The sequence below is a fragment of the Callospermophilus lateralis genome, chromosome 4 (genome assembly GCF_048772815.1).
Source record: "Callospermophilus lateralis isolate mCalLat2 chromosome 4, mCalLat2.hap1, whole genome shotgun sequence".
NCBI lineage: Eukaryota > Metazoa > Chordata > Mammalia > Rodentia > Sciuridae > Callospermophilus > Callospermophilus lateralis.
The window spans coordinates 78,641,008-78,668,222 of record NC_135308.1 but is presented as its reverse complement, the minus strand read 5'-3'; the positions used below and the strand labels follow the sequence as shown (position 1 = coordinate 78,668,222).

At 32.1% G+C, this 27,215-nt stretch overlaps 1 protein-coding gene across 1 annotated transcript; it reads left to right on the top strand.

The window, feature by feature from the left end:
• The first annotated feature begins 1,818 nt into the window (after window positions 1–1,818).
• Klrk1 (killer cell lectin like receptor K1) lies at window positions 1,819–14,486 on the top strand. The gene is made up of 7 exons (XM_076855329.1): window positions 1,819–1,872; window positions 3,813–3,920; window positions 6,427–6,519; window positions 6,736–6,771; window positions 7,123–7,274; window positions 7,567–7,670; window positions 14,369–14,486. Exons 1-7 carry the CDS (start codon window positions 1,833–1,835, stop codon window positions 14,484–14,486), a joined length of 651 nt encoding a protein of 216 aa, XP_076711444.1. The 5' UTR covers window positions 1,819–1,832.
• Window positions 14,487–27,215: the final 12,729 nt, after the last annotated feature.

Here is a 27,215-nt window from a genome sequence, read left to right as displayed (position 1 = left end):
AAGTCTAGATAGAAAAAGGAGAAAAGACCAAAGAAGTATCTGAAACACCCAAAAAATACCCATGAATGAATATTTGCCATGTGGATAATTATTTAAGCTAGATATTTGACAGCTCATTGTGGAATTATTTATTTTTATTCATTTTAGCTTCATTATCAACAGCACATGTATGCATAATTTTTATATTTGTGTATGTTTCTGTGTGTCTATGAAAAAATACCTCTGGTTTCCATCTACTTGATGCAGCACACTTGAGTCCACTTAAACTTATAGCAGCTGGTGCACGGGGTGACTAAAATGTTAAATTTTCTTTGCTTAACTTCACACAGTCCTCACAAACAAGCTTCATATAGTTTTTCACTTTTGATATAGAAGTTGTATAATATCATCATTTGTTTTTCAAAATTCTGTGCTACTTCTTATCACTCAAATAATAATTTTTCACGTCCTAAAATGTTAAGACATAACCTTTATCCAGCAGTGGGTGGCCATGCTTCATTCTCCAAATGAGCAAAGTGTGTTGTGCAGTGATAAAAAAGGAAGTGCTGTGGTTTGTATCTCCTCTTCACAGGAAGATGAGATCAGATGAATAGTTATTATACCTTTTTCTCAGGAATCAGAATTACTTGAGCATCTCTCTTGTCAGTTCTAAATTAGGAGCACAGGACACATCTACATTTTCTAGTTCTGTAGAAGGCTTTTATCCACAAGAACCAAGATCTTCCTTCTTGATCAGGTGTGTGTGTGTGTGTGTGTGTGTGTGTGTGTGTGTGTGTTTGTGTATGTGTGCTCACGTATGTCTGTGCACATGCATGTTTGTTTCTAACAACTATCACTCAAGAAATGTGGAGGTATAAGATATTTCTAATTATTTAAGTGACTAGAATTGCTGAAGACAAGGAATGCACATCCCTTCTGAAGTATTCTTGTTTATAGTATCCAATTAGTAATTAGGATATACTTATTGAAGTATCAGAAATTATAGCTTTCTATAAGAAGCCTTGTCTAAGCAAAACCCCAAGAATGAATTATTATATTTAGGATTAGAAGGATTTTTAATGTGAATTCTCACATGGGTTTTCTAATCTTGTGGAAGGCACCTCCTTCTCTGATACACAATTTTAAAAGCAAGATGAAACATGTCATATCCATTAATTCCAACTATTATGATCAAATATACATAAATCTTAATTTAAAAACATCAGCATTATGCACATTTGTTAAATAGCTATTTTTTCTGGAAGCTCTGATAGACACTGTAAAATGTTGCTATATAATGTTACTATATGAAATTGTGCTTGTTACTGATGATGGTGATGATGATAACCTGTTATTGTTTATGATGACAATGAGAATAGAAACTGGATTAAAATGCAATAGGAAAACATCCAACAAAAATTCATACATCTTGTATAAATTTATTTTACAAAGAAATCAATTATCATCCAGTAAAATAAACAATTATAAACAGAAAACTGTGCTGTTATTCAATATCAGTGATGACAAATATTTTTATTAAATATTTTAATGTATATAAGTTAAAATATTCATTATATGTTATGACACTTTGAACTAATTGGTCATTATTTTACAAACAAAAAAATTATATATTAATTTAACCTGGCTTTATGTGAATCATTATTTCCATTCTTTTTTTAGGGGAGGTAAGCTATGAAACAGGGGAATTTTTCTGTATTTTACTTGTCCAATCAAAATACTTCCTCTCTTATAAAGAAAATGGAAAAAACAAATGTTCCATTTTACTTCATTCAAGAATCCTGTGTGAGAGGAGTTTGGACTCCCTGAAGTAGACATACAATTATCATCATAAAATGGGACTGATTCGTGATCGGAGGTGTCATCACAGCTTGGGTATGTACTTACTGTCCACATGAATGTGTAGTTCTGTATATTTTTAAGCTATCCAAAATTTTACTTTAAATCAAGCTGTCAAAAACTTTCACTTCCCCCACCACTGATTTCATTATCTTTCAATAGTAAAGTCATCCACAGCTGAAGACAACTTGAATCAGTAAATAGCATCACACTGGAGTTAGAAGAACTGAATTTTAATCAAACCATTCTTTTGTTTTGAGATAGGGACAATGAAGCTTGCATGGGATCCTTCCCCCACAAATAGAGAAATAATATGTGCTGTATTTATCTTAGTGGATTTCTGTAATATTAAAATCAACATATAATTTGAAAGTACATTTTATGCTAAAAGTGTCAATTTTTTCATAAATTATTTACAGTTGGTAACATTATATTAAATAATCAATGTGATTTTTGTCATCTCTAATTATTTCGTCCATAAAATAACACCTACCTTCTGCTCTTCAGGTTTAATCAGTGAATTATATATGAACAAACAATGTTTACATCTAATTTTAGTTATAAAGACAATTAGTAAACTGGGTGTGGTGGTGCTCACCTGTAATCTCAGCAACTCAGGAGGCATGAAGATCCCAAATTAGAGGCTAGCCTCAGCAACTTAGCGAGATCCTAAGTAACTCAGGGAAACCCAGTCTCAAAATAAAAATAAAAAGTGGAAATGTGGCTCAGTGGTTAAGCACTCCTGGGTTCAATCTCTGGTACCAAAAAGACAATTAGTATTATCATTTCATTTAGAAAGGCTTGTAAGTATTCAGTAAATGATTAATATTTCAAAAAGTAAACTTTTGTTGTTGTTGTTGTTGTTCAGAGGCAAGGTTCTCTGTCTTTATCCTAAAACTTTAGATCCTACTTGTTTCATCTTTGTCATTAAAAACGAAATTAGACAAACCAGTATTTACGAAATGTTTGCATGTGATTAACATTATTGAAACTAAGTTCATCATATTTTATTTTATTTTTTAAAGATCTCTAATGAATTGTGTTGATATCTTTTCTTACTGCTGTCTTTCTTGCTTTGCAAGTTAGGAAACTGAGATGCAAAAGTTAAATGCTATGTAAAATTATCAAATTAAGTCTGAATCTATAGTGTACATATATGTCTATCTTTCTCTGGCTTTTTTTTATAAAGTGTCTATTTCAATGTTAATTTCATTATATTATAAATTAATTCATTTTAAAGTATATAAGATCTTACTAAGAATACATTGCTATGGAATAAAATAATGTTATCTATACAATAAACACAAGCATCATGATAATAAAGTAATGTAAAGCAAAATAAATTCATGTTGTACTTTTTTTCTTTTTTATGTAAATTTTTTCTATTTATATATGACAACAGAATGCATTACAATTCTTATTACATATATAGAGCACAATTTTTTATATCTCTGGTTGTATACATGGTATATTCACATCAATTCGTGTCTTCATACCTGTACTTTGGATAGTAATGATCATCACATTCCACCATTATTAATTAATCCATGCGCATTCCCTTCCCTTCCAACCCCTCTGCCCTATTGTATATTCCTCCCATGATCCCTCTCCCTATCCCACTATGAATCAGCCTCCTTATATCAAAGAAAACATTTGGCATTTGGTTTTTTGGGATGGGCTAACTTCACTAAGCATTATCTGCTCTAATTCCATCCATTTACCTGCAAATGCTATGATTTTATTCTCTTTTATTGCTGAGTAATATTCCATGTGTATATATGCCACTTTTTTTTATCCATTCATCTATTGAAGGGCATCTAGGTTGGTTCCACAGTTTAGCTATTGTGAATTGTGCTGTTGTACTTTTAAAAAGATATCTTTGGGAAGTATATTAATGGAAATGATGAGTTTAATTTTAAATATCTCAAGTGGTAGAAAGGCTGTGGCTCATATTGGCTTGAACTGTTTTTCTCCAGAGATGACTGAATGCCACAATTATAACTTTGGACTGGCAAAGCGTCACAATTCTAAAAGATGTCAAAAGCAAAGATCTACTCTAATAACAGGCAAATGTAGACAAAAATGTAAGTCTTGTATTCCATTTGTCCTCTCTCATTGTACAGAGGTTAATCATGGAAACAATATCAGTGACAATTATTCAATTTATTTTACCTTCATTGTGGTAGCAGACATGGCATTTACTTTAATAGATTATTGAAATATATAATAAAATTAGAAGAAATTATTGTTTAGGACCTTTTTCATGCCCTAAAAATGATGAGCTTATTTATCACAATAATGACAATGAAACAGAAGATTTTGAGAAATTAGTAAGTAATTAGCTAAAGGAGGAATAAACAAAAAGATTCAACAGAAAAGAAAAAACATATTAAATTCATCTGAGTTATGTTCTTAAACATTATAGAAGCAATAATTTGATTACTATATAGAATGTTTCTGAGTGCAGTAGAAAAGATGTGTCCTCAAATGTCTTTTTCCAATCCAGAATATTATTGATATTAGCACTTGAGGCAGCTTAAAGAAAAGGAAAATTAACAGACCACCCTCACCTAAAATCAACAAAGATTTTATTAACAATAATAAGAAATTACTAACAAATAACATGATTTCATGAGTTAGTCATAGAAGTGTAAATGAGCTGTATATAATAATCAAAGGAGAAAGAATATATGACCATGTGCATAATGTTGAAATGTCATTGAATAAAAAATCAGTGTGAATTCTTAACTAAAAGAACTTAATTTGAAAAATCTAAAAAATGTAAATACTGCTCTTGATATATACATATATAGACACAATATATTACATATATAAATCACTACAATTAATGTTAATACATTTTCATTCTAATTAGGAAAGGAAAATATTTTTGCTATTATTAATGTTGCTTTTTATTTATTGTTTTGCTGATGCTGAGTGACTAAGCAAGAAAAGAAATGTTTATAAAATTAGAATTAAAAGGTAAAAATAACATAATTAAAAATATGTGATTTAAAATATTTTAAAATTAATGAATGTACAGGCCTTAAATATAAAAAACCATTAAAAATAGATATTAAGATTTTATTGAAAGTTCATATTTAAAACTCAATTGTCTTCCTAAATATAAATACAAGGAAACTGCTGTTCATATGTTATGACCCCAAATCAGGAAAAAGCATAGAAATAAACCTTTTACTAAAAAGCTTAGAAATAAATTTGCTAATTAATATTTCTACTGATGAACATAAAATGTAAAGCATTCAAGGATAAAAGACAACATTTTTACAGATATACATTATCTCTATACATCTGTATATTTAATGTGATTCTGTTGGAGGACAAATGCACTGTATTTAGAAATGATATGTTTTTTAAAAACACATTCTAAAATTTATAAGGCAGAAAAAAATAACAATAATAGCTAAATAGTCTGAAAAAGATAATGTACTATAATATTGTAGACACTATCTTGTCTTCAAGCATTTCATATGTGAATGAGCAGACTGATTAGAGTACATAGGAATAAATGCAAGCACATGTAGGGATAGATCATATGCTAATAGTGGCATTTCACATCAGTAAAGGAAGATTAGTTGATTCAATAATTAGTGCTGGAAAAACTCAGTACACATCTGGCAAAGAAAACTCTTATAAAATTTGAGTTTTTACCAAATATATTTTACACACACATATACATAACAGAAGTTTAATAGTCCAAATAAAAATAGAAACCATACACCATTGTGATGTAACATGGATGTAATTAGTTTTACAAACTCAGAATAATAAAGACATTTTACTCATATCAAAAAAATATAAGTCATAAAGGGAAGTTTGATTAAGTCAACCAGAGAAAAAAATAACCATTTCAGCCTTTCAAAGTTATTATTATAAAGAAAGTTAAAACAGAAATAATGTCTGAACCATATATTTGCAAAACATACTTCATATTCCCAACCTAAAAAGTAAAGACTTTGTAGAAACATGAAAAATCTAAGAGAAATAAGAGATGTTCAACTTTATTCCACAAGAGGAAATATAAAATTAAAAGGTAAGTGTAAAAATATTTCCTACCAAGTTTATACATTAAAAAATATGAAGAACATTTACTACCAAGGAAGATGTAAATTAAACAGGAATATTAAGTATAAATAGGCTTTTACATTTATTTTTCTTATTATGTAAATTAGTATAAACTTTTTAACTAAAATTTTCAATCATTACAGAAACTTAATATATACATGCCTTTGCTTTAGTGATTGCCATAGCAGGAATTTCTTCTAGAGAACTAAAAAATATGCACAGGTGTAAATGAAATATATAATTATTTCTAAAAGCAAAAACTAACAAACAATTTACCCATTGGAAAAAATTAAAAGTCTGACAACAATTAGATTTTGTCCAGACAGCAATTAAATGTAATGCAATAATTTTACAATTTAGGCATTACCTCTTCTGAGAAAAACAAAGCCAAAAAAAAACACAGTATTCTCTCATCAAAAGCACAATACCACTAATACTAAACACAAAGATACCTGTGTCCTTTATACTTCCTTTCTTTTCTGATCTTTCTCTTTTCTTTGACAGTATCTCCATTTTTTCTTGGTCGTTTCATCGCCATTTCGATGGCGATACGTTTCATTGTTATGATGGTGATATGGACTGTCATATTCATAAACTGTAAGTCATTACAAAAAATTGTGATCTCATTTATCAAACAATTGTAATGCATTATTTTGATTAATATTCAGAGGCACAGATACATAAACTAGCAATACTGAGTAAGTGTTCTCATCATAGTTTTGCTGTTAGTCTAGAAATTTACCAGTTATTTTTTATTGGATTATAATTTACTAACAGTACAAATTTTTTAAATAATTATGATTATTTTCATAGCATTTCCCAACCAAGAAGTTTCAATTCCTTCAAATGGTAAGTGAATTTTTAAAAATATTTTGAAGAATAAATTGAATACACACTATACATACTAGAGTGTATTATATATCCAATGGCACTAAAAGTGGGAAAGAAAATAGTTTATGCTTGTCCACATTTTACTATGGCTTTATTTTGTTGAAACAATGGAGTACTTGTAAAGAGTAGAAAATTCTGTTTGGGCATCTCCCTTTCTATTTCTGTGTAGAAATACTTTGGATATGACTATAATGGTTTAATTGTTTTTTTTAACTTTGAAGTTGGAATGAGAAAGGTATTTGAGGGTTTTTTTATAATCTGCTATAATGTCTAGATATGTGTAGAATTAATAGTATATTCTCTTTCTAGAAGGATACTGTGGTCCATGCCCTAAAAATTGGTTATGTTATAGAAACCACTGCTACCAATTTTTTAATGAGAGCAAAACTTGGTACCAGAGCCAAGCTTCTTGTATGTCTCAAAATTCCAGCCTCCTGAAGATATACAGTAGAGTGGAACAGGTTGAGTATTTGTTTTAATCACCCTTCTTATATTTAATCTTAATGAATGAAATAATTCATTGGAATGTGAGCACTGAAACAGATATTCTAATTCCTACTCTGAATCTTTCTGCCTTAAAATTAAGAAAGAAACCTCAGATTTTATGTATGTTTTGCTTAAGTTGAAATTATGCTAGTTAGGGACAAAATGCATTTTCCCTCAAGTGTGAGAAGAAAAGATTAATTGATTATGGCCTTGCACTTAGCAACATTCTGAGCATTGATTTTATTTGCACCTTGTTGTTTCAAACAGGATTTCTTCAAATTGGTGAAGTCATATCATTGGATAGGACTCATACAAATTCCGACAAATGGATCCTGGCAGTGGGAAGATGGCTCCATTCTCTTGCCCAACCAGTAAGTCTTAGGTCCAATAGATTTTTTTTGTTTGTTTTTTTCTCTTTTTAATACATGCATCTCAATGATACAGAATGGTGAATTTTGTTGTGGCATGCTAGTGCACACATACAAACATGATTTGATGAATTTCACTCCCCAATACTATCCACTCTCTCCTCTCCCCAACAGGATCCTAGTTGTGGATTTGTTCCTAATTTATCTTTATGATCACTCATCTATCACATTTTCTTTTTCACAAACCCAGGCATTCCCATATTCTCATTCATTTAGAAAAGAAATACTTGTGCCCTAAATTTAGAAGAGAGTATTATGAAGTGACCAATATAAATAATTATGAGTAATATATATGCTTACTATGTGGTAAATACTGCAAAAGATAGATCTAATATTATGTTCATTTTACAGATAGGAGACTGAAGCAGAGAGGTTAAGAGGTTAAGTACAACATATTCTTTCGTCATGTACTACTAAGTTGACAATATAATTGGTGTGCAATAAACTGCACATACAGAGTGTACACTTTGATGCACTTATGAAACCATTAATAAAATCAAAATAATTAGCATATCCATCACCTGCAAAACTTTCTTTTGAACCTCTATAAATTCTTTGTGCTCTTTTATATATACCTCTTTCTGTTCCAAAAACAAATCTGTTTTCTCTCACCATACATTAATTTGCAACAACTAGAATCTTATATAAATGCAGTCATAAGATATGTACTAGTTTTATGTTGGATTTTTTTCACTTAGCATAATTATTTGAGATTTAGGCATCCTATAACATTAATACTTTCTTTTTATTCCTGAGAGATTTCTTTTTGAATGTAGCGCAACTTGTTTACCCTATTGTCTCTTGATATATATGTAAGTAGTTCTCAGTTTTTAATTACAAATAAAGTCACTTGTAAAAATTTGTGTACAACTGTTTCCATGAAAATAAGCTTACCATACTGGGGTTGTAGCTTAGTGGTTGAGCACTTGTCTACCATGTGTGAGGCACTGGGTTCAATCCTCAGCACCAGATAAAAATAAATAAATGTATATGTACACAACACCTTTATTTATTTATAAATAAAACTAGCTTTCCTTTCTCTTATACAAATATATTTAAGAGTAAAACAGAGGGATCATATAATAGTTTTATGCTTAAGTTTTTAAGAAAATACCAAACTATAATCAAAGTTGCTATGAAATTTTACTAATTTCACACTTTAAATTTTAAATTTTAAAATTTAAATTTAAATTTTAAATTTGTTTTCCCTTTTCTGGTTTTTTCAGGGTTAAAGCCAAGGCATTGATTTTTCTTTTCTAATAAAAATATTTTTTTGCCAATAATATGTGAGATCATTTGGTAACCTCCTTGAACATTTTGATACATTGCTTTTGGTTCTATTCAATTCAAAAATCATTTCTAAATCTTCCATGCTTGTCTTCAATTCATGGATTATTTTTTAATATTTGGAAAATTTCTAGAACTCTTTTTGTTACTAATTTCTAATTAAGTACCATCTTGATCAATTTAATATAGATTGAAACCTCTTGAATTTGTTGAGATCAGTTTTATGGACTAGATTATAATCTCTTTTGAAATGCTCCATGTGTAATCGAACAGGTATATTGTGCCATTCTTGAGTAGAATATTCTGTAAGTGACAATTAACTCAAGATAATTAAGAGTGTTGCTCAAGACTTCTATAACCTTTCTGATTTACTAGCTACTTAGTTTTGACTATTTTTGATAGAGGTCGCAATTATTAAAAAGAAAGTATTAAAACACTGTACTGTAAATTTAGTTACTTGCAATTCAAATGCTTCTTTGCCTGACATATTTTGAAGCTCTGTTGTTAGATGCATAAAAGTTTAGCTTTTGTGTACTCTTCCCTGAATTTATGATTTTATCATGATATAATGAACTCTTGAGCTAATAATATTTTGTGCTTTGAAATTCTATTTAGTACCATATAAATTTAGTCATTACAGATTTTTGATTAGAATTAGTGTAGCATATATCTTTAATCTGTATGGGTCTTTACATTAAAAGTGAGTCTCCTTTGGACAGACTTCAGTTGAATTTTACTTTTTCATCCAGTTTGACAAGTCATGCCGTTTTAGTTGGGATGTTTTCTCCATTTACATTCAATAGTTAAGTAATCTTGCTATTTGCTGTTTATTGGTTTTGTTAGCTGTTTATTCCTGTTTTCTTTTTCTGAGTTTTATTAAACATATTTTAATTTGTACTAACATTTTTTTTGCTTTGGCTTATTGGGTATATCTTTGTTGTTCTTTTAGTTTGCTCTAGAGTTTATTGCATATATATCTAATATATCAATAAATCTGATAACCTATCACTTCATGCATAGTATAAAATTCTTGCAATATTATCCTTCCATTTTTTTCTTCGAAACCATGAGCTATTTTAGTCATAAATTTAACTGTATGAATGCCATAAGTCTCACACTGTTATTTTTATTAAAAACATCAAATATATTTTACGTGCTTTAAGTAACAAGTTAAATTATACAAATTATGTTTATGCCTGTCACCATTTCTTTACTCATTTTTATAGAACATAACTTCCATCTACTGTAATATTCCTCCTATATTGAGGATTTTTATAGCATTACTTGAAGCTGTTTGTTTCCTAGTGATAAATTATTTCAGCTTCTATTCTGAATATGTCATTATTTTATCTTAATTTTTGAGAGATATTTTTGATGTTGATTTTTGCCCCCTGGATTGAACCCAGGGCCTTCTGCAATGCAAGGCAAGCACTCTTCCAACTGAGCTATATCCCCAGCCTGAGATGTTTTTATTCTTTACACATTTTTGGATTTAAATCTTTTGTTGTTGCTTGTTTTGGGTACTTTCAATAAGTTTCTCCTCACTTCTGTTGTCTAAGAAATCTGCTCTCATACTTGTCTTTGTTCAACAGTATATATGTCTTTTTTTTCTCCCTGTGGCTACCTAATCACTTTTCTTTGTCATTGGATTTGAAAATGTGCCATAAGCCTTGTTTTTTGTTTTCTTTATATTTCTTGTACATGTGGTTTCTTGAGATTCTTAGAAGGGTTTATAAATTTCACTAAAATTAGAAAATGAAGTGTAATTATTTCTTCAAATGTTTTCTCTCCCCCATTTATTTGGTGTCTTCTTTAGGCCAGTCAAATTTGGTACATTAAGCCTGTTAAAATTGTAGTAAAGTTCACTGATGCTCTATTCATATTTTTACTCTTCTTTATGTTTTTAGATAGATTCCATGATCATGAAAGTTCACTAATCCTTTCTTCTGTAAAGTATAAAGTTTCATTAATCCTATAAATGTATGTTTCATCTCAGATATTGAAGTTTTCCTTTCAAGAAGTGTGATTTGGTAGGTGTTTTTAATATTTTCCATGTATGGATTTGAATTTTGATTGATTGATTTGTCTTCTCATTAAGGTTAATTGTTCTGTTTCTTTACTTGCCAGGTACTTTTATTGTGGAATTTTATACATTGGTCTTTTATTAAAAACATTAAATATGTTTTTAATTTTATGCTACATATTTTTATTGCTAAAAATATTCTAGGGGCAAAGGTACTTGCCTTTATCAAGTACCCTTACTTATAAACCACTTTATCTATTTTGATCTTTTAAAAAATATTACTAATCAGGACATCCAGTCTAGTTAATTATCCCCACTCTAAAGCAGTATTCTTCTAATTCATCTATTCAACTCTGTTTGAAATACAAGGTTTTACAAATCGCTAGATAAAGTAGGCATAGTTCCAGACCCTCTATGTCCACACTGTTTCCTCTACGCCTTTCTAGATAGTTCTTTCTCCATCTTTGAATATTTTTCTTGCACACATGCATTAATTAGTACTCTGCTGAATACTCAAGAAAGGACTTCTGTATGTCTTTGGGTTTCTTTATTTGCTCAGCTCTTTGATCTTCAGTCTGTGTCTATGAACTACAGTTGCTTTGATATTTACAGACTAGAGTATTCTGATATTCTTTTTTTTTTATAGCCTGCTCTTTTAACCACCTGATAGCATAGACAAACTCTTCACAGCTGGGCTAAATGACAATACTTCAACATTTATTGAGCTTATAGAATATATAGCTTTTATCCTTTGAATGAATGTTAAGATAATTCTCAGAAAAAGGCCATTTCTATCATTTGGAAGATCTGGCCTATCATATTTACTATTAATTAATTTACTTATAATGGCACAAAGATCAGGAATAAAACCTAAATATTTTGATACTACTACTTTCTCCTTTGGTCTCATAAAATCAGCAGAAGTTTTCTAGACCGTAAATTTTTAAAATTCTTTAGTTATATTTTAGTTATTTGAATATTCAACTCTTCCATAAATAATAAAATAATCACAATATCAATGTTAATGTTAGATTAATTAGGTGTTTATGTCTTTCAGACACAATTTTAAGCATTTTATGTGTATCCTCATTAAGAACTCTTAAAATTCCTAAATAGGGCTAGGGATATAGCTCAGTTAGTAAAGTGCATACACAAGGCCCTGGGTTCAATCCCCAGCAAAACACACACACACACACACACACACACACACACACACACACAAGCCTATATAACAAGTATTATTTTACTCTAATTTTACAAGTAAATACAGAATCTTAGAGTGTATAATAACTCACTTAAGCTCTAAAATACATCATTGTTTCAGCAGGGATTCAGATATATATGCATTTCTGACTCTATCACAAGAGTAATCATTGAATGGTTTTGAATTTGCTTTGCTACTTTAATGGGTAATTGGCAGTGGTCAGTCAACAACCATTTATTGTCATGTGTTCAAGTTTTCTGTTGTATACATTGTAACAGAAACTATCTACCTTCCTATCACATTTTATATTTCTGACTTGAAGACCCTCAGTATTGATGTAGGATGGGCTAATTTCTACATGACCTGAGATTTTATTTATTTTTTTAATATTTTTTTTTGAGAGAGAGAGAGGTTTTTAAAAAAAATATTTATCTTTTAGTTTTTGGTGGACACAACATCTTTTTGTATGTGGTGCTGAGGATCCAACCCAGGCCACACGCATGCCAGGCGAGCACGCTAAGGTTTGAGCCACATCCCCAGCCCTGAGATTTTATTTTTAACAAAATTTTCTTCTCCCAAAATACTAATAAGATTGTATATCATATTATTTCCAATCTACAAGTGTAATTTTTGTTCATGCACATGGTAAATATTTTTGAGTACCTGTAAATGTCCAGCAGAGATAACTGCAGGGATGACTAGGACATAATTCCTTCAAGAGCTTTATACTGCAGTCAAAAATGTAGTTAAAGGGGCTGGAGGTGTAGCTGTGGTAGAGTACTTGTCCTGCATGTGAGAGGTCCTGGGCTCCATCCCCAGACTGGAAAACAAACAAGCAAACAAAAAAGGAAATGTAGTTATCAAAAAATAAGCATAATGTGGTGTGAAGAGTGATAAGAATGATGTGGGAAAAGACACATAGAAATCAAAATAACATGTGAAGAAAGTGAAATTAGAGAGAACAAGGCACTATTTATTTATCTGTGGTGAGGACATTCAAAAGTCACTCTTCCAGCTAATTCTTAAACATAAAATAGCTAATTGGTAACTGAGTCACCTGTTGTGCTGTGGAATGCCAGAAATGACAAGCACATGAAGTGATGACTATGCTAACTACACTTATTGATTATATTAATCAATATACATTAGAACATCAAATTCTACTCCAGAAATAAGCACAATTATAAAGTGCAAATCAAAATTTTAAAAATTAAGAATGAAAAAAAATTAGGCTTAGATTGAGACCCACTAAGAGTAGTCACTAAAAACTCAAATCTTGTTTCCTCTGTAGCATCTAGTTTTTCCATATGAACAGGGTTCATTTCCTTGTCCTTTAAATACATGTAACATCAGAGCACAGTCTGTCCCTTTGATTTGTCAATTTCACATTGAAGTCACATGATCACTCTTTCTTGAATATTCTATTTCTGACCTATTCTTGGAAGAAAAAAATTCACTAATTATATTAATCATATGACTCCCAAACACTAAATATACCAGAATAAAATGCGCATACAGATTTAGCCATCTCCACATAGAATGACAAACACACATGCACACATGCTCATACACACATGCTTGCATGTTTGTGGGTATGTTTCAGGATTTTTTATGATCTCTTTTCATTTCTTTACCAACTAAAATTGCATCTATAGTCCTCCTTTGGTACCCCTAGGGGAATATATCTGTGGTTTACTGTATCTGCAGATATAGAACCTGAAGATGTTACAGAGTGTCAACCATATGAAGAAGATGGGGTTTTTTCTTGTACAAAAAATTGCAGATATTGAATTCTAGGTTCAATTCTGAATTTATTTCTTATCTAAATATTAATTTTTAAGTAAACATTTGAAACTTTTATTTTACTCAGGTACATATATGAAGAGATTTTAGACTTCTGAACTATGTAATTTCCAAAGTATAAAAAAAAACAGTGGCTAATAATTTAAAATATGAAACTTTCATTTTCTAAGATGCCTACATTTTGTATATCTGTGAATTAGGAGGGTCAAGCATGGTACTAAATTCTCCTGCAATACCTTTTAAATTCTTATAAGTATTATTGCTTTTTTATTTCCTGCATTAACAAAGTTATGGATATGTCATGTGTAATTCTCTCCAATACAGACTAACACTGGTGGAAATGCAGAATGGAACCTGCATTGTATATGGCTCAAGCTTTAAAGGCTACACAGAAAACTGTTCAGCCCTGAACACATACATCTGCATGCAAAGGATTGGATAGACTCAATCAACCATCCCAACACAAAACAGGAACAAAGAAGGGATTGCACTGGCAAGAACAATGCTATGTGGCTGAAGGGACAAACACAGGAAGAACATACACCTCCTAGGCTCTCCAGAATAGGACCACAGAACTATTCTGCATCTAGTATTCTGTAAGACAAAGGAAGGCAATTCAGAAATCATCAAGTCCACCTCTACCATGGCCCAGACTGCACAGGATGGAGTTGGGTTCAGCCTCGATTACAAAGAATGGAACCAATCCAGGAAAGTGGTGAGGAAAAAGTAGCCCTATAAATCACTGGTGGTACATCTAGCAGAGAAAACTGCTCAATGGGTGGGCAGTGCTGTGCCCAGCTGTGGGGGTAATGTTGACATCCCAGTCAGTTAAGAAGGCAGGACTGCGGCCCCAGTGGGCCTGGAGGCAGAGCAGAAAGCCAGAGAGGTTTATTCTTGGAACTTAAGATCTCGTGGAGTTTGCCTACCTAGGTTTTGCACTTGCTTGGAGCCCATCACCCTTTCTTTTTCTTCGACATTTCCTCCTTTTGGGGTGGCAGCCTATCCAGTGCCAATCCCAACCTTGCACTTAGAAAGCACATAATTTATTGTATTTCATGAGTTCACAGCTGGGGAAGAATGTTGCCTGTCCTACCCAACAATATTTTGGGTGGGACAGGCAACATTTGGATAAATATTAACTATTTCGGTAATACTTATATGAGACTTCAGGCTTTAGATTTTAGAGTTGGTGCTAGAAGGAGTAAAGCCTTTTGGGGTTGTTGGGATGGAATGAGTGTATTCTGCATGTGAGAAGGACATGAACCTTTCAGAGGGCATGGGGTAGACTAAATGTTTGTGAACCTCCAAACTTTATATTTGAAACTATAACACCCCCCAAATTATAATAGAAGGCAGGCCATTGGAAGGAAATTTGGATCATAAGTGTTAAGCCCTGGTGAGTAGGATTAATGCTTTTAATAAAACACCCCAGAAACCTCTCTAATATTTCTTACATCACAAGAGGATACAAGGAGAATTTGAGTCTACACCTGCAGGAGGATCTTCAGCAGAGCCCAACCATGCTGGCATAAACTTTGTTTATAATTCACCTAGTCGATAAAATTAAGAACAGAGGGGAAGATAGCTGGGCATTTGTTATCACTGAAAATAACAGAAAATGATTCATAATGTTGTTGCATAATATATTGTTACTTGGGGAAAGCATTACTAAACCAGCAGGCAGGTAAAATGTATTAAATATCAGAATTAAATAAAAATGAAAATCACAACTGAAAAGCAACCACAGAAACTGGCTTTTATTCTGAGAGCTTATAATCAACTTTGGAACTGTTAGTTTCTGTTTTGGTGGTTGTCATGGAGCTTGGAAATACAAGATAAAGTTTAGTGGTCATCTAACCTGAGTGTGAAATGCAAGTTCTCTTTCTAAAACTGAGATCCCCCAAATGTTTCAAACTCCTACAAGAAATAAGAAATAAAACCTATACTTCAGAAAATAGAAAGAGAGATTCTTGATAGTCTTGACCTTTGAAAAGACGAACTAGAAAATGAAAACCTCCCATGAAACATTTGTACCCACAGATAAGCTCTCATTTATATTTACAGCCCACGCCTGGCTAACAGTGAAGTCCAAAAGTATGGCAGTCAAATAATTTATTTGAAGTAGTTCAAGGTTATTAATAGCCTTACTACTAACAGTACCAATATTGTCTGAAGGAAAATAATCTCAACCAGTTCTCAAGAACTTTGGCAATCTTCCAAATTTCTCAAAACACAAAGATAAAATTACAAAAGGTAGAAACTAAGGGATGGGAGGGTGGAAAGGGGAGTAATCTTGGTGAAGGGTCTTGAAAATCTGAAATCATGTCAAAATAAAGAGCTAAAATAACCAAATTGAAGTCATCTTTGAAACCTGTCTTTCTCTTACACAATACACCCAATATGTCAGCAAATCCAAGTCTCTCTCTCTCTCTCTCCCTCTCTCTCTCTCTCTCACACACACACACACACACACACACACACACACACATTTACATATTCATATGTGCACAGCGTATAGCAATATATGTTGGCCAATCACTTCCCAACACTTCCCCTGGGAATTAGTTTTGTTTGTCATTTTCAAAGAGAAATACTATTGAATTCTGGTTTCTAGTGTTTGTACTGAGGAGTTATCTTCTTAGTCTATTATTGTTTGTCTCGTCATATGGCTACTGTAAGATTATCTCTTCATCTTTGCTTTCAGTGTTTTGACTGTTACAGCTTGGTAGGGTTTTGTTTCTGTTTATTCTGGTCCAACTTTATGTATTTGTTTTTCTGTCCCATTCATACTCTATGCTCACCCAACTTCAATTCCACATACCTTTTCCTATTGAGTATCACATTTCATTTATCCATTTACCTATTTGCATTTTTCCATTTTGTCTATTTCAGTTCATATATTTTTATACTGATTTTTCTTTGAGCTCACCAGTATTACTTTTGCTTTCAATCTTCTATTTCATTTTCACTGAGTTCTTAATTTTGGAAATTTCAGCTTTTAAGTTTTAGAATGCCCATTTGTTTGGATTTGGAGATTGAAATCTTCCAGTGACATTTTAAACTTTTACATCTTATTTTGTCCTGTGTTTAGATAATTGTTAAATACATATAGATAGTTGTTTTAAAGTCCCACTCTGGTAACCCAGATAAGGGACATTGTATATCGGGATCTCTTATTGGTGCCACCATGCTTGACTTGTTTTTTTTTTTTTTTTTTTTTTGTTTGTTTTTTTCCCCCATGACCTTCTTCTAGCTAGTTTCTGATTCCTAAAAACTGGAGGACTTTGGGAGGTTTCAATTTTTTTTCCCCAAGAATCTATGGCCTGTCTCTGTTCTGTTTTCGATTTAGCAAATGACTTGTAGGAAAAAAAAATGAGTGACATTACCATTCTGGTACATACAACCAGTAAAATTTTTCCAGTTTTTTTTTCCCCTAAGGTCAGGATCAGGTCTATGAAAAACAGTAAGGAAACAACAGTTGCAGGTTGCCGAACTATTCATCCTACTTTGACATTAATGTAATTTAGTTATTATTCCTTATGTTTGTATGAGTTCAAAACTGCATTTTTTCTTTTTTGATTTATCTTTACCATGCTTTATCTGGATGCAGAAATGTTATTCATTACTTTGTGTTACAAACATTTACTTTCATGAAGATTTTTTAGAATGTTTATTTAAATTTTTTGATGTATTACTGATTATGTCATATGAAATTATTGATTACACCGTGCAATTACCACATATTGATATCATCTGACACTTTTTGCTTGTGGCCCCACATTATCTGGTAGTTTCAATGACCCCATTTGGGATTTGGGTGGTGAAGGGAATAATAGTAGGATGCCTTCATCCATCTTGTTCTCTTTTCTGGAAAAAAACTTTTTTATTTTTGTAATTGTGCATTTTTACTATTGTAATCACTTTATTAATGTTTTCATTCCCCTTAGTGTGTAAGATCATGAGAGCAGACATGACTCTATGATTTGTACAATTTTGAATCTCCAGCACTTAAGATTTACTGTTCAATGTTAAGGAAAACAAAACTTCTTGAATGAGTAAAATTACAGTTGAGAGTATCCATTTTCATATTCTGCAAATTAAGTGCCTAGTAAAGTTTAATATCTCCTGGATCTCTGTAATTTCTTCTAAAACATTACTTTCTTATTTAAAATGCGATTTTTCTTTGTGGTTCATTTGATCAGTCAACTTTATCTTCTTACACTCTTTTTGTTTGTTTGTTTGTTTTTTAATCAGGAATTGAACCCACTGAGCCATGTCCCCAGCCTTTCTTATTTTTTATTTAGACACAGGGTTTTGCTAATTTGCCCAGGGTCTTGTTAAATTGCTGAGGCTGGCTTTGAACTTATGATTCTTCTTCCCTGGGTTCCTGAAATGTTGGGATTACAGGTGTGAGCCACTGCACCTGGCATGACCACTCATTCTTGTCATAGGTGACCATAATGAGTCAAAGAAAGACTAGTGTTTTATATAAACCTAGATATGAGGGTGAAAGCAGAATGACAGAATTTATTTTGAAAGTACTGCAAGATCAGAAAGTCTTAAAACTGGATGCAAAAAGGTTGGATATAGCATTTCTGCCCCAGTAATGTTACCATATTTTTTGTTTTCTTTGTGTGTTTTCTGGTACTACTGTTTATTGCATTTATCTTTTTATAAATTAAGAATTAAAGAATAAAGAATAATATATGGATTTCAATGTTGAATAATATCTAATTTTAGCTAAGTAAATAATTCACATAGTTGAAATCATTACACAGGAAAATTTCAAATGTTCACATTTTTATTACTTTCGGACATTTTCTGTAATATGGATGTGTTGTTTTCTTACAGATAATATAGTCATACTTTAGCATCTTTGGTAACCTGGCCATATTTTATAAATATGCATTTATTATTAGCATTATATACTCAGTTGAAGCTCAGAAGAAACAAGACATTCCATTAAATACCAAATTTACTTTTTTAAAATTTATATATGACAGAAGAATGCATTACAATTCTTATTACATATAGAGCACAATTTTTCATATCTCTGGTTGTAAACATAGTATATTCACACCAATTCGTGTCTTCATACATGTACCTTGGATAGTAATGATCATCACATTCTACCATCATTAATAACCCTATGTCCTCTCCCTTACCCTCCAACTCCTTTGCCCTATCTAGAGTTTGTCTATTCCTCCCATGTTTCATCTCCCTATCCACTATGAATCAGCCTCCTCATATCAAAGAAAACATTTGCCATTTGGTTTTGGAGGATTGGCTAATTTCACTTAGCATTATCTTCTTAATTCCATCCATTTACGTGCAAATGCCATGATTTTATTCTCTTTTATTGCTGAGTAAGATGATGACAGAATTTAAAAATGAAAATCATAAATTTAGTGATTAGAAAAGTAAAAACCTAAGATGATACAAAGTATAATTCTATTCTAACAGATGTGGGAGTTTCTAAATGAATGATTTCTGAGAAAAAAAAGCCCCGCAACATTATACACAATTTGGTCAAGTAATTAATATAAAAGCACACTAAAAAATAAAAACTCTGGAAGTGTTATAGAATTGTATGTTTCAATTTTCTGACAATGGACAACAAATTCCAAAACTACATTAATTACTCTAAAACTATTGTCCAATAGAAACATACCAATTATATCTCCATGTTCTGATACTTGTGTATCAGAATATGAAAAAGCACATACCATAAAAACTGGACTAATATAATTTTTGAATCAAAACATGTAAAGTCTAATAGAATTAAGAAGTGTATTATTAGCTATTTTTATCAATTTTATCAGGTGTTTATCAAGTGGTGTTTAGTAATAGATATCATTATTTTTCTATATGTATATGTTTATGTGCATATTTAAAAGCAATATGTATCTATTATATAGCAACCTAGACATGAACGTTTATTAGAATGAAAAGCAAGTCATTCCAAATTCTTATCTTTTAATGCCTTTTGTGAGTGAGATATGAGAGTAGCTACTGTCTAATATCTTCAACTTGTGTATGCTTGGTGTATATTTTTTTTAAAATTAATAGCAGCTTTAAATAAATATTTAATATAAATAAATACCAAATTTATTAATATCAATATTATTTTTTGAATACATTATATTTGGATATAATTATAAAAGTCAGAAATGCCATTTCCTCAGTTCTCTAAGAAATATAAATAATAAATAATATATTAAGCTCCTTCGAAATTTAAATCTGGAATTAGAAATGGAAAAATGCATTTAATTATATCATCTCTGACCCAAGGCAATTTCAGAATATTTTCATTTCTGAAATTTACTGCATTTCCTTTTATAGTAGAATTTTGATAATCAGATTCTACAATATGTAAAGTACAATACAATTGTTAATCATCTATCACAATTAACTTCTTTGTGGAAAGGTGTAATTTGTTCCTTCCAGATGAAAGCTCAGAACACACTATATACTGGTAAGCATAGATGATAATTTCAAAAGATCAAATACTCAAATTTAACAATGAGAACCAAAAACTTCAAGAAATGTTTCACAAAATATGTGCTATAATTCTTGACAGAGTACATACATTTACTATATTAAGTACAGTAATTAAAAATAAATATGCAATTGCTTAGAATTCTAGGTGAATGTAAAGTCTTAGGTGAAGCTAAAGTGAGTCTAGATCTAGTCATTCACAGCTGAGGAGTCACAAGAAATTGGTAGGAATAAGATCACAAATGGCCTTAGACACTTCAGTGTGCTTTTATCTGAAGTGCTGAGGAAAGCCGCTTAAATGTTACTGAACTACACATTCAAAATTATAGTCAGATTGTAAAGATTTACATGACTTCAGTGTAGAAAATATTTTAGAATAACATTAAATTTGAGTTTTGGTTACACTTCTTGAAATATTCTAGTATTTACAACCCACTGAAATTTGTCATACAATCTCATCGTTACATCTTTCTTCAATATTCAATCTCAGAAATCTTAGTTCTAAACAAATACAATATTGATGACCCTTTTTCCAAGGAAACATGTTTCTTGAAAAATAGAGGCCATATGGTCTATGCTGATGCCAATTTTATGAACAAACAGTACATTTCCCTACAGTGTCAAGAAAAGTTAAGAGAGAGAGAGAGAGAGAGAGAGAGAGAGAGAGAGAGAGAGAGAGACTATAATTAAACATTTCCCATCAGTGAAAGTTGGTATACAGTAAGTTTATACAGCAAATCTACCTTGTATTAATAAAAACAACATATGAGTTTTACATTTACATTATGGACTACATACTCATATATTTTTATTATACATCTTTAAACCAATAATCCACTTCTATGAAAACAATTTGGTCTTCAAGATACATAAGATGCTTATAGAAAAATAATTTTTTTAAATAACAATTACAGGTCTGAGAATATAGCTCAGTGCTAGAGAGCTTCCTAGAATATTGTGGGCTCTGAGTTCAATTCTTAGCACAAAAAACAATAACAGTAAAAAATCAGAGAATTAAGCAAGAGAGATGAGGCACACCTGTAGCCTCACCTACTCGAGAGGCTGAGATAGAAGCAATTACTTGAGTTTAGGAGTTTGAAGCCATCCTGGGCAATATACTAAGATGCTTCCTCAAACAAACAGCCAAGCAAAAAACAACCCCAAAACAATATCTCCCCAACACACACAAACCATTGTCAATTGTCAATGTAATATCATGATCGAAATTTTAAAAGTATATGTGTATTTATGGCCATGCATGGTGGTGCATGCCTGTAATCCCTGTGGCTCAAGAGAATGAGGCAGGAGGATTGCAAGTTCAAAGCCAACCTCAGCAAAAGTGAGATGCTAAGCAACTCAGTGAAACCCTGTCTCTAAATAAAATACAAAATAGGGCTGGGAATGTGGTTGAGTACCCTTGAGTCCAATCCCTGGAACACCGCCACCAAAAGTATATGTGTATTTTTAAGGAGAAACAAATCTATAAGGTTAAAAATATCAGATAAGAAATATATAAAATCATAAACGTATCCACTCATATAAACCAATATCCTAAGAAACTTTTATTCATCCTCAGGTCAACATTTGATAGATTACATCATTTTGAATATGTAAATAATATATGTTTAAAACTACATGATAAATAGTTTTTTTATTAATTAATTTAATTTAGGAAGGTATAAATGACAGCAGAATGCATTTTGATTCATTGCACACAATTGCAGCACAATTTTTCATTTCTCTGACTGTACACGATGTAGCTTTGCACCATATGTGCAGTCATACATGTACCTAGGGTAATGATGTCCATCTCATTCCACCATCTTTCCTGCCCCAATGCACCCTCCCTATCCTCCCTCCCCTTTTTCCAATCAAAGTTCCTCCATTTTTCCCGTGTCCCCCTGCCCTTATGGATCAGCATCCACTTATCAGAGAGAACATTCGAACTTTGTTTTTTTGGGGGGGGATTGGCTTACATTGCTTAGCATGATATTCTCCAACTCTACCCTTTTACCTGCAAATGCCATAATTTTATTCTCTTTCAATGCTGACTCATATTCCATTGTGTACATATACCACAGTTTCTTTATCCATTCATCTATTGAAGGGCATCTAGGTTGGTTCCACAATTTACCTATTGTGAATTGAGCTGCTATGAAGATTGATGTGATTGAATTACTATAGTATGCTGATTTTAAGTCCTTTGGGTATAGATCGAGGAGTGGGGTAGCTGGGTCAAATGGTGATTCCATTCCAAGTTTTCTAAGGAATCTTTATACTGCTTTCTAGAGTAATTGCACCAATTTGCAGTTCCACCAGCAATGTATGAATATGCCTTTTCCTCCACTACCATATCAACACTTATTGTTGTCTGTATTCTTGATAACTGTCATTCTGATTGGCATGAGATGAAATCTTAGAGTAGTTTTGATTTGCATTTCTCTAATTACTAGAAATTAGAAAAATGAAAAATATTGAACATTTTTTCATATATTTGTTGATTGAATGTATATCTTCTTCTGAGAAGGGTCTGTTCAGCTCCTTAGCCCATTTATTGATTGGGTTGTTTGGTTTTTTTTTTTTTTTTTTTGTGTGTGTGTGTGTGTGTGTGTATGTTAAATTTTATAGAAGACACAGTGACAAACCCACATAAGTACAGTTATCTCATACTAGACAAAGGTGCCAAAAGCATACATTGGAGAAAAGATAGCCTTTTCAACAAATAGTGCTGGGAGAACTGGAAATCCATATGCAGCAAAATGAAAATAAACCCCTATCTCTCAACCATGCACAAAATTCAACTCAAAGTGGATCAAGGACCTAGAAATTAGACCAAAGACCTTGTGCCTAATAGAGGAAAAAGTAGGCTGAAATCTTCATCATATCATATTAGGTTCTGACTTCCTTAACAGTACTCCTACAGTGTAAGAAATAAAATCAAGAATTAATAAATGGGATGGGCTCAAATTTAAAAGCTCCTTCTCAGCAAAAGAAACAATCAATGAGGTGAGCAGAGAGCCTACATTTTGGGAGCAAATTTTTGCCACATGCACGTCAGATAGAGCACTAATCTCCAGGAGAAATAGTCTTTGACATACAAGTAGATTTTACTAATAATATGCTTACACCTATGTAGGTTTGTCACTCAGGTTAGACAGTTGAAACATCACTAATTCTTTCTTCTCCCTTGCAGATAAAGTCATGACTCAGAAAGTCTTCCAAAATTGTCTGCTTAAAATTTGCTTCCTTGATGGAAGACAAATTTTATGGATATTCTTCTGATTCATCAAAAAATTCAGGAAGGTCAATTTTAAACTCACACAGAAAATAATTAGGTATTCCTATGTTTAAGATACTGTAGTAAATTTGGAAGTACAAAAATAATAAACAAAACATTACTTGCTTTAATGAACACAAATAGAAGGTCATAAACATAAAAATTAGAATGAAAATATTACAAGTTTATTCAGCAATTTGTCACAGAAGAAGGACATCTTGTGATGATAGTGAGCAAGTTTTTGAGAATTAAGAAAGTTTTTTTTTTGTTTTGTTTTGTTTTTTGGTACTGAGGATTGAACTCAGGGGTACTCAACCACTGAGCCACATTCCCAGCACTATTTTGTATTTTATTTAGAGACACAGTCTCACTGAGTTCCTTAGTGCCTTGCTTTTGCTAAGGCTGGTTTTGAATTCATGATCCTCCTGTCTCAGCCTCCAAAGCCAAAGAAAGATTTAATAAAGAAAATGGGAAAAATTTTGAAAATATTTAAGTAATGTTTGTGATATGCTTAGAAAGTTCTCAAGAATTTCATAAGTCTGGTAATAATAATCCCCAGTTCTATGTAGAGAATATTATATTTAGTCAACAAATTGGATTGAATTGAAGATATAAACAGAAAATGTAAACATATTTTTGATTGTGTCTAGAGGGAAAGTAGACTTATACTGTGTGGCTAAGTTTTAAACAGATGAAAGCAACAGTCAAATACCAGAAATACTGTGGTGGATTTCTGTGAAGAAGAGAGAACAGGAAGATTTATAGAAAGAGATGAATGAAGACTGTCACATTAGCAGCTGAATATTTATTCAGAGTTCATATCTATTGTAAGTGTAGTAAGCTGTATGACAGCATGACTCACAACTTAAGAAGATGGGGAAACAAATAATTATAAAATTGCAATCCTTTTTTGAGTTAGCTGACTTAAAAAAGCAAGCAGGTGAACTGAATTCCAAAGAGGAGCTAAGCCCTGCTTCTGTCAGGAGAGAAAACACCTGCTCTACTCACCTTTGATAAAGCATAGCAGGTATATATGGCAGCCATAAATGCAAAGAGTTTTTAAAAATGTTAGGGCAAGATGATGTGAGGCTTTAGAGTTCCAGTAGCCACAGGCCAATGGGAGGTCACACTCATATCCCAATTATTTTCTTTGGGCTTCTGCTAGTTGCTCAATGGAAAGATGGGGAAAGAACAGGAGATCCTAGAGGAAGAGTCTCCCTTTTTTTCCCCCAAGTGTATAGTGCCTTCCAAGGTCCAAGGGTGCATCTGGAGCAGACCTGTACTCTGGGTCCTGCATGAGTAAAAGTTGGTGATGGGTTTCTCGTGGGAGACAGGTATAAGACCCCCCTGGTCCTGATTCCAGGACACAAGTAAAGATAAGCAGTTACGGGGGAATTAGTAATACATGCTAAATGCTCCGCCACCACTTTGCTGCCCCCCACTCCACTGCTACCCCATTTATTTCAGGAAGAGGTCAGCTGTTAGTAGGGGAAGAAGTAGAAAACCAACCTGCCCACAACCCGGACTGACAATAAGTAAAGCCATCTGTTTTTAGAGGGACAGGAAACCAACTTATGCCCAAGATCCTGCAATGGTACAAAGTGGATGATTGCAGCTGGTGGGGAGACAGGAAATTGCTTCACATGCAAGATACCACTGATACAAGACAAATGCTGCAGAGTTGGGGTGCAGGAACAAAAAACCCACTTGTCAGAGCAATAGATAGCACCTGGGGAGACACATCTTACAAAGAGAAAGCCTTGAAAATCAGATACAGAGATGGCCCATGTATAATTTCTAGACATGGAATTTGAACTAGTAATGTTTTATACTTTAAAGCATCTAATAAGAAAGGGGGAAATCAGAATGAACATAATGTATACAATTTATAAGGTGAATAAAATGAAAATGCTATGCAGGAATAGCAAGATATCAGAGATGAATAACTCACTTCATGAACTTTTCAGGAAACTCAATACAGCAGATAAAAAACCACCACTAATCATACTAATGTTTCCACCCTCTAGACCTTCCAAGCCTTTGCTATAAACCTGGTACTACCTATATCCTTCTTTCTGAACTTCCCATGTTTGAATTTCTAGAATTTGCATACTCTGGGGTCTCAAGTAATATGCGGTAAATTCACTTGTCAGAATGAATTCGTTGACACATTATCCATAGCCAATCTGTACTCATCTGACTGAATCCATGTCTTCATATCAACACTGTTTTTGCAAAGCATTTAGACAATCATGATGGGGAGCACACATAAACATGTGACTCTTCCCTTTGCCCTCCACCCCAACATTGTAGAGGGCTACAGAATATATAATGCTTTGTGGAGATAAATAGAGACATAAGAGCCTCAGCAATGAGATGTCACTCAAATTAGGGATACAGGTGAAGTGTAACTTTTTAAAAAACAAGTGTTCTGTAAAAAAAGTGAACAATGGGAAAAATCAATTTTAAGAAAGATGACTTATGATTTAGAAGTGAAATCTTGGAGATATATATATATATAAAACATTTGGGTTTTCTTCCAATTTCTTCTTTTCATTTTGTTTTGCTTTTTCTAGTTTGTCTCTAAGCAGAATCATACTCGTCATTCCAGTAGGTGGTGGCCATACCAGGATTTTTAGCTAGTATTAGAGTGCTCTTCTACATGGCCCTCCAGCTCAGATTTAAATTTTTAGCTCCTATTTGACTTGCCATATCATTTTACTAAGATGGCAAGAAATTTGGAGTCATGGTAAAAATTAATGTGGATCATGTGTAACTAATTAGAACAAATTTTAAAAAATAATTTAAATTTAATTTAAAATATTAATGTGGAAAAAAGGCAGATTAGACTTACATGATTTGGGGTTTATAACATGTCAGTAAAGTCAAGCAAAAAGCAAGAAACTAATTTAAAGTAGGCATTTTGATTTTTAAGAGAAAATCTTGCCTCAGAGGTGGATGTTTTACGTGAAGAAAGAAATTTTAATGACATTATATGAATTTACTCAATTAAAACAAATTTATGATCTCCCTCATATCCCTCCATTCTCCATAACCATTCCTTTCCTTAAGAAAGGCAGTCCATGTATCTCTGGAGTAATAGGAAGAAAAGAATTGCGATTTAGAATAGGGTGTTGTCAAGGTGTTGAAAGTGGTAAAATTCTCACAATTTTTAAGGCAAGATTTGTTGATGAAAATTCATAGAGAAAAATACTAATCAAGGATGAGTTTCTAATTTCTTTAGTATGGATAACTGAAAGCATGACGTTGCAAACAATGTAAATGGGGAAAACCAGGGCTTTTGAGGTGATAATACCAGATAAAGTAGGAAGATAGCCTGTAAGATCTCTATTGACATGTAAAAGGAAATTTGATTATTATGTGGAGTAGTTAATC

Bases quoted from the DNA above. Each gene is read 5' to 3' on its own strand.
- Klrk1 (XM_076855329.1), top strand. From the start codon at position 1,833: ATGGGACTGATTCGTGATCGGAGGTGTCATCACAGCTTGG. The intron at 7,275-7,566 runs GTTGAGTATTTG...TGTTTCAAACAG, and splicing joins TATACAGTAGAGTGGAACAG to GATTTCTTCAAATTGGTGAA. The intron at 7,671-14,368 runs GTAAGTCTTAGG...TCTCCAATACAG, and splicing joins TCCATTCTCTTGCCCAACCA to ACTAACACTGGTGGAAATGC.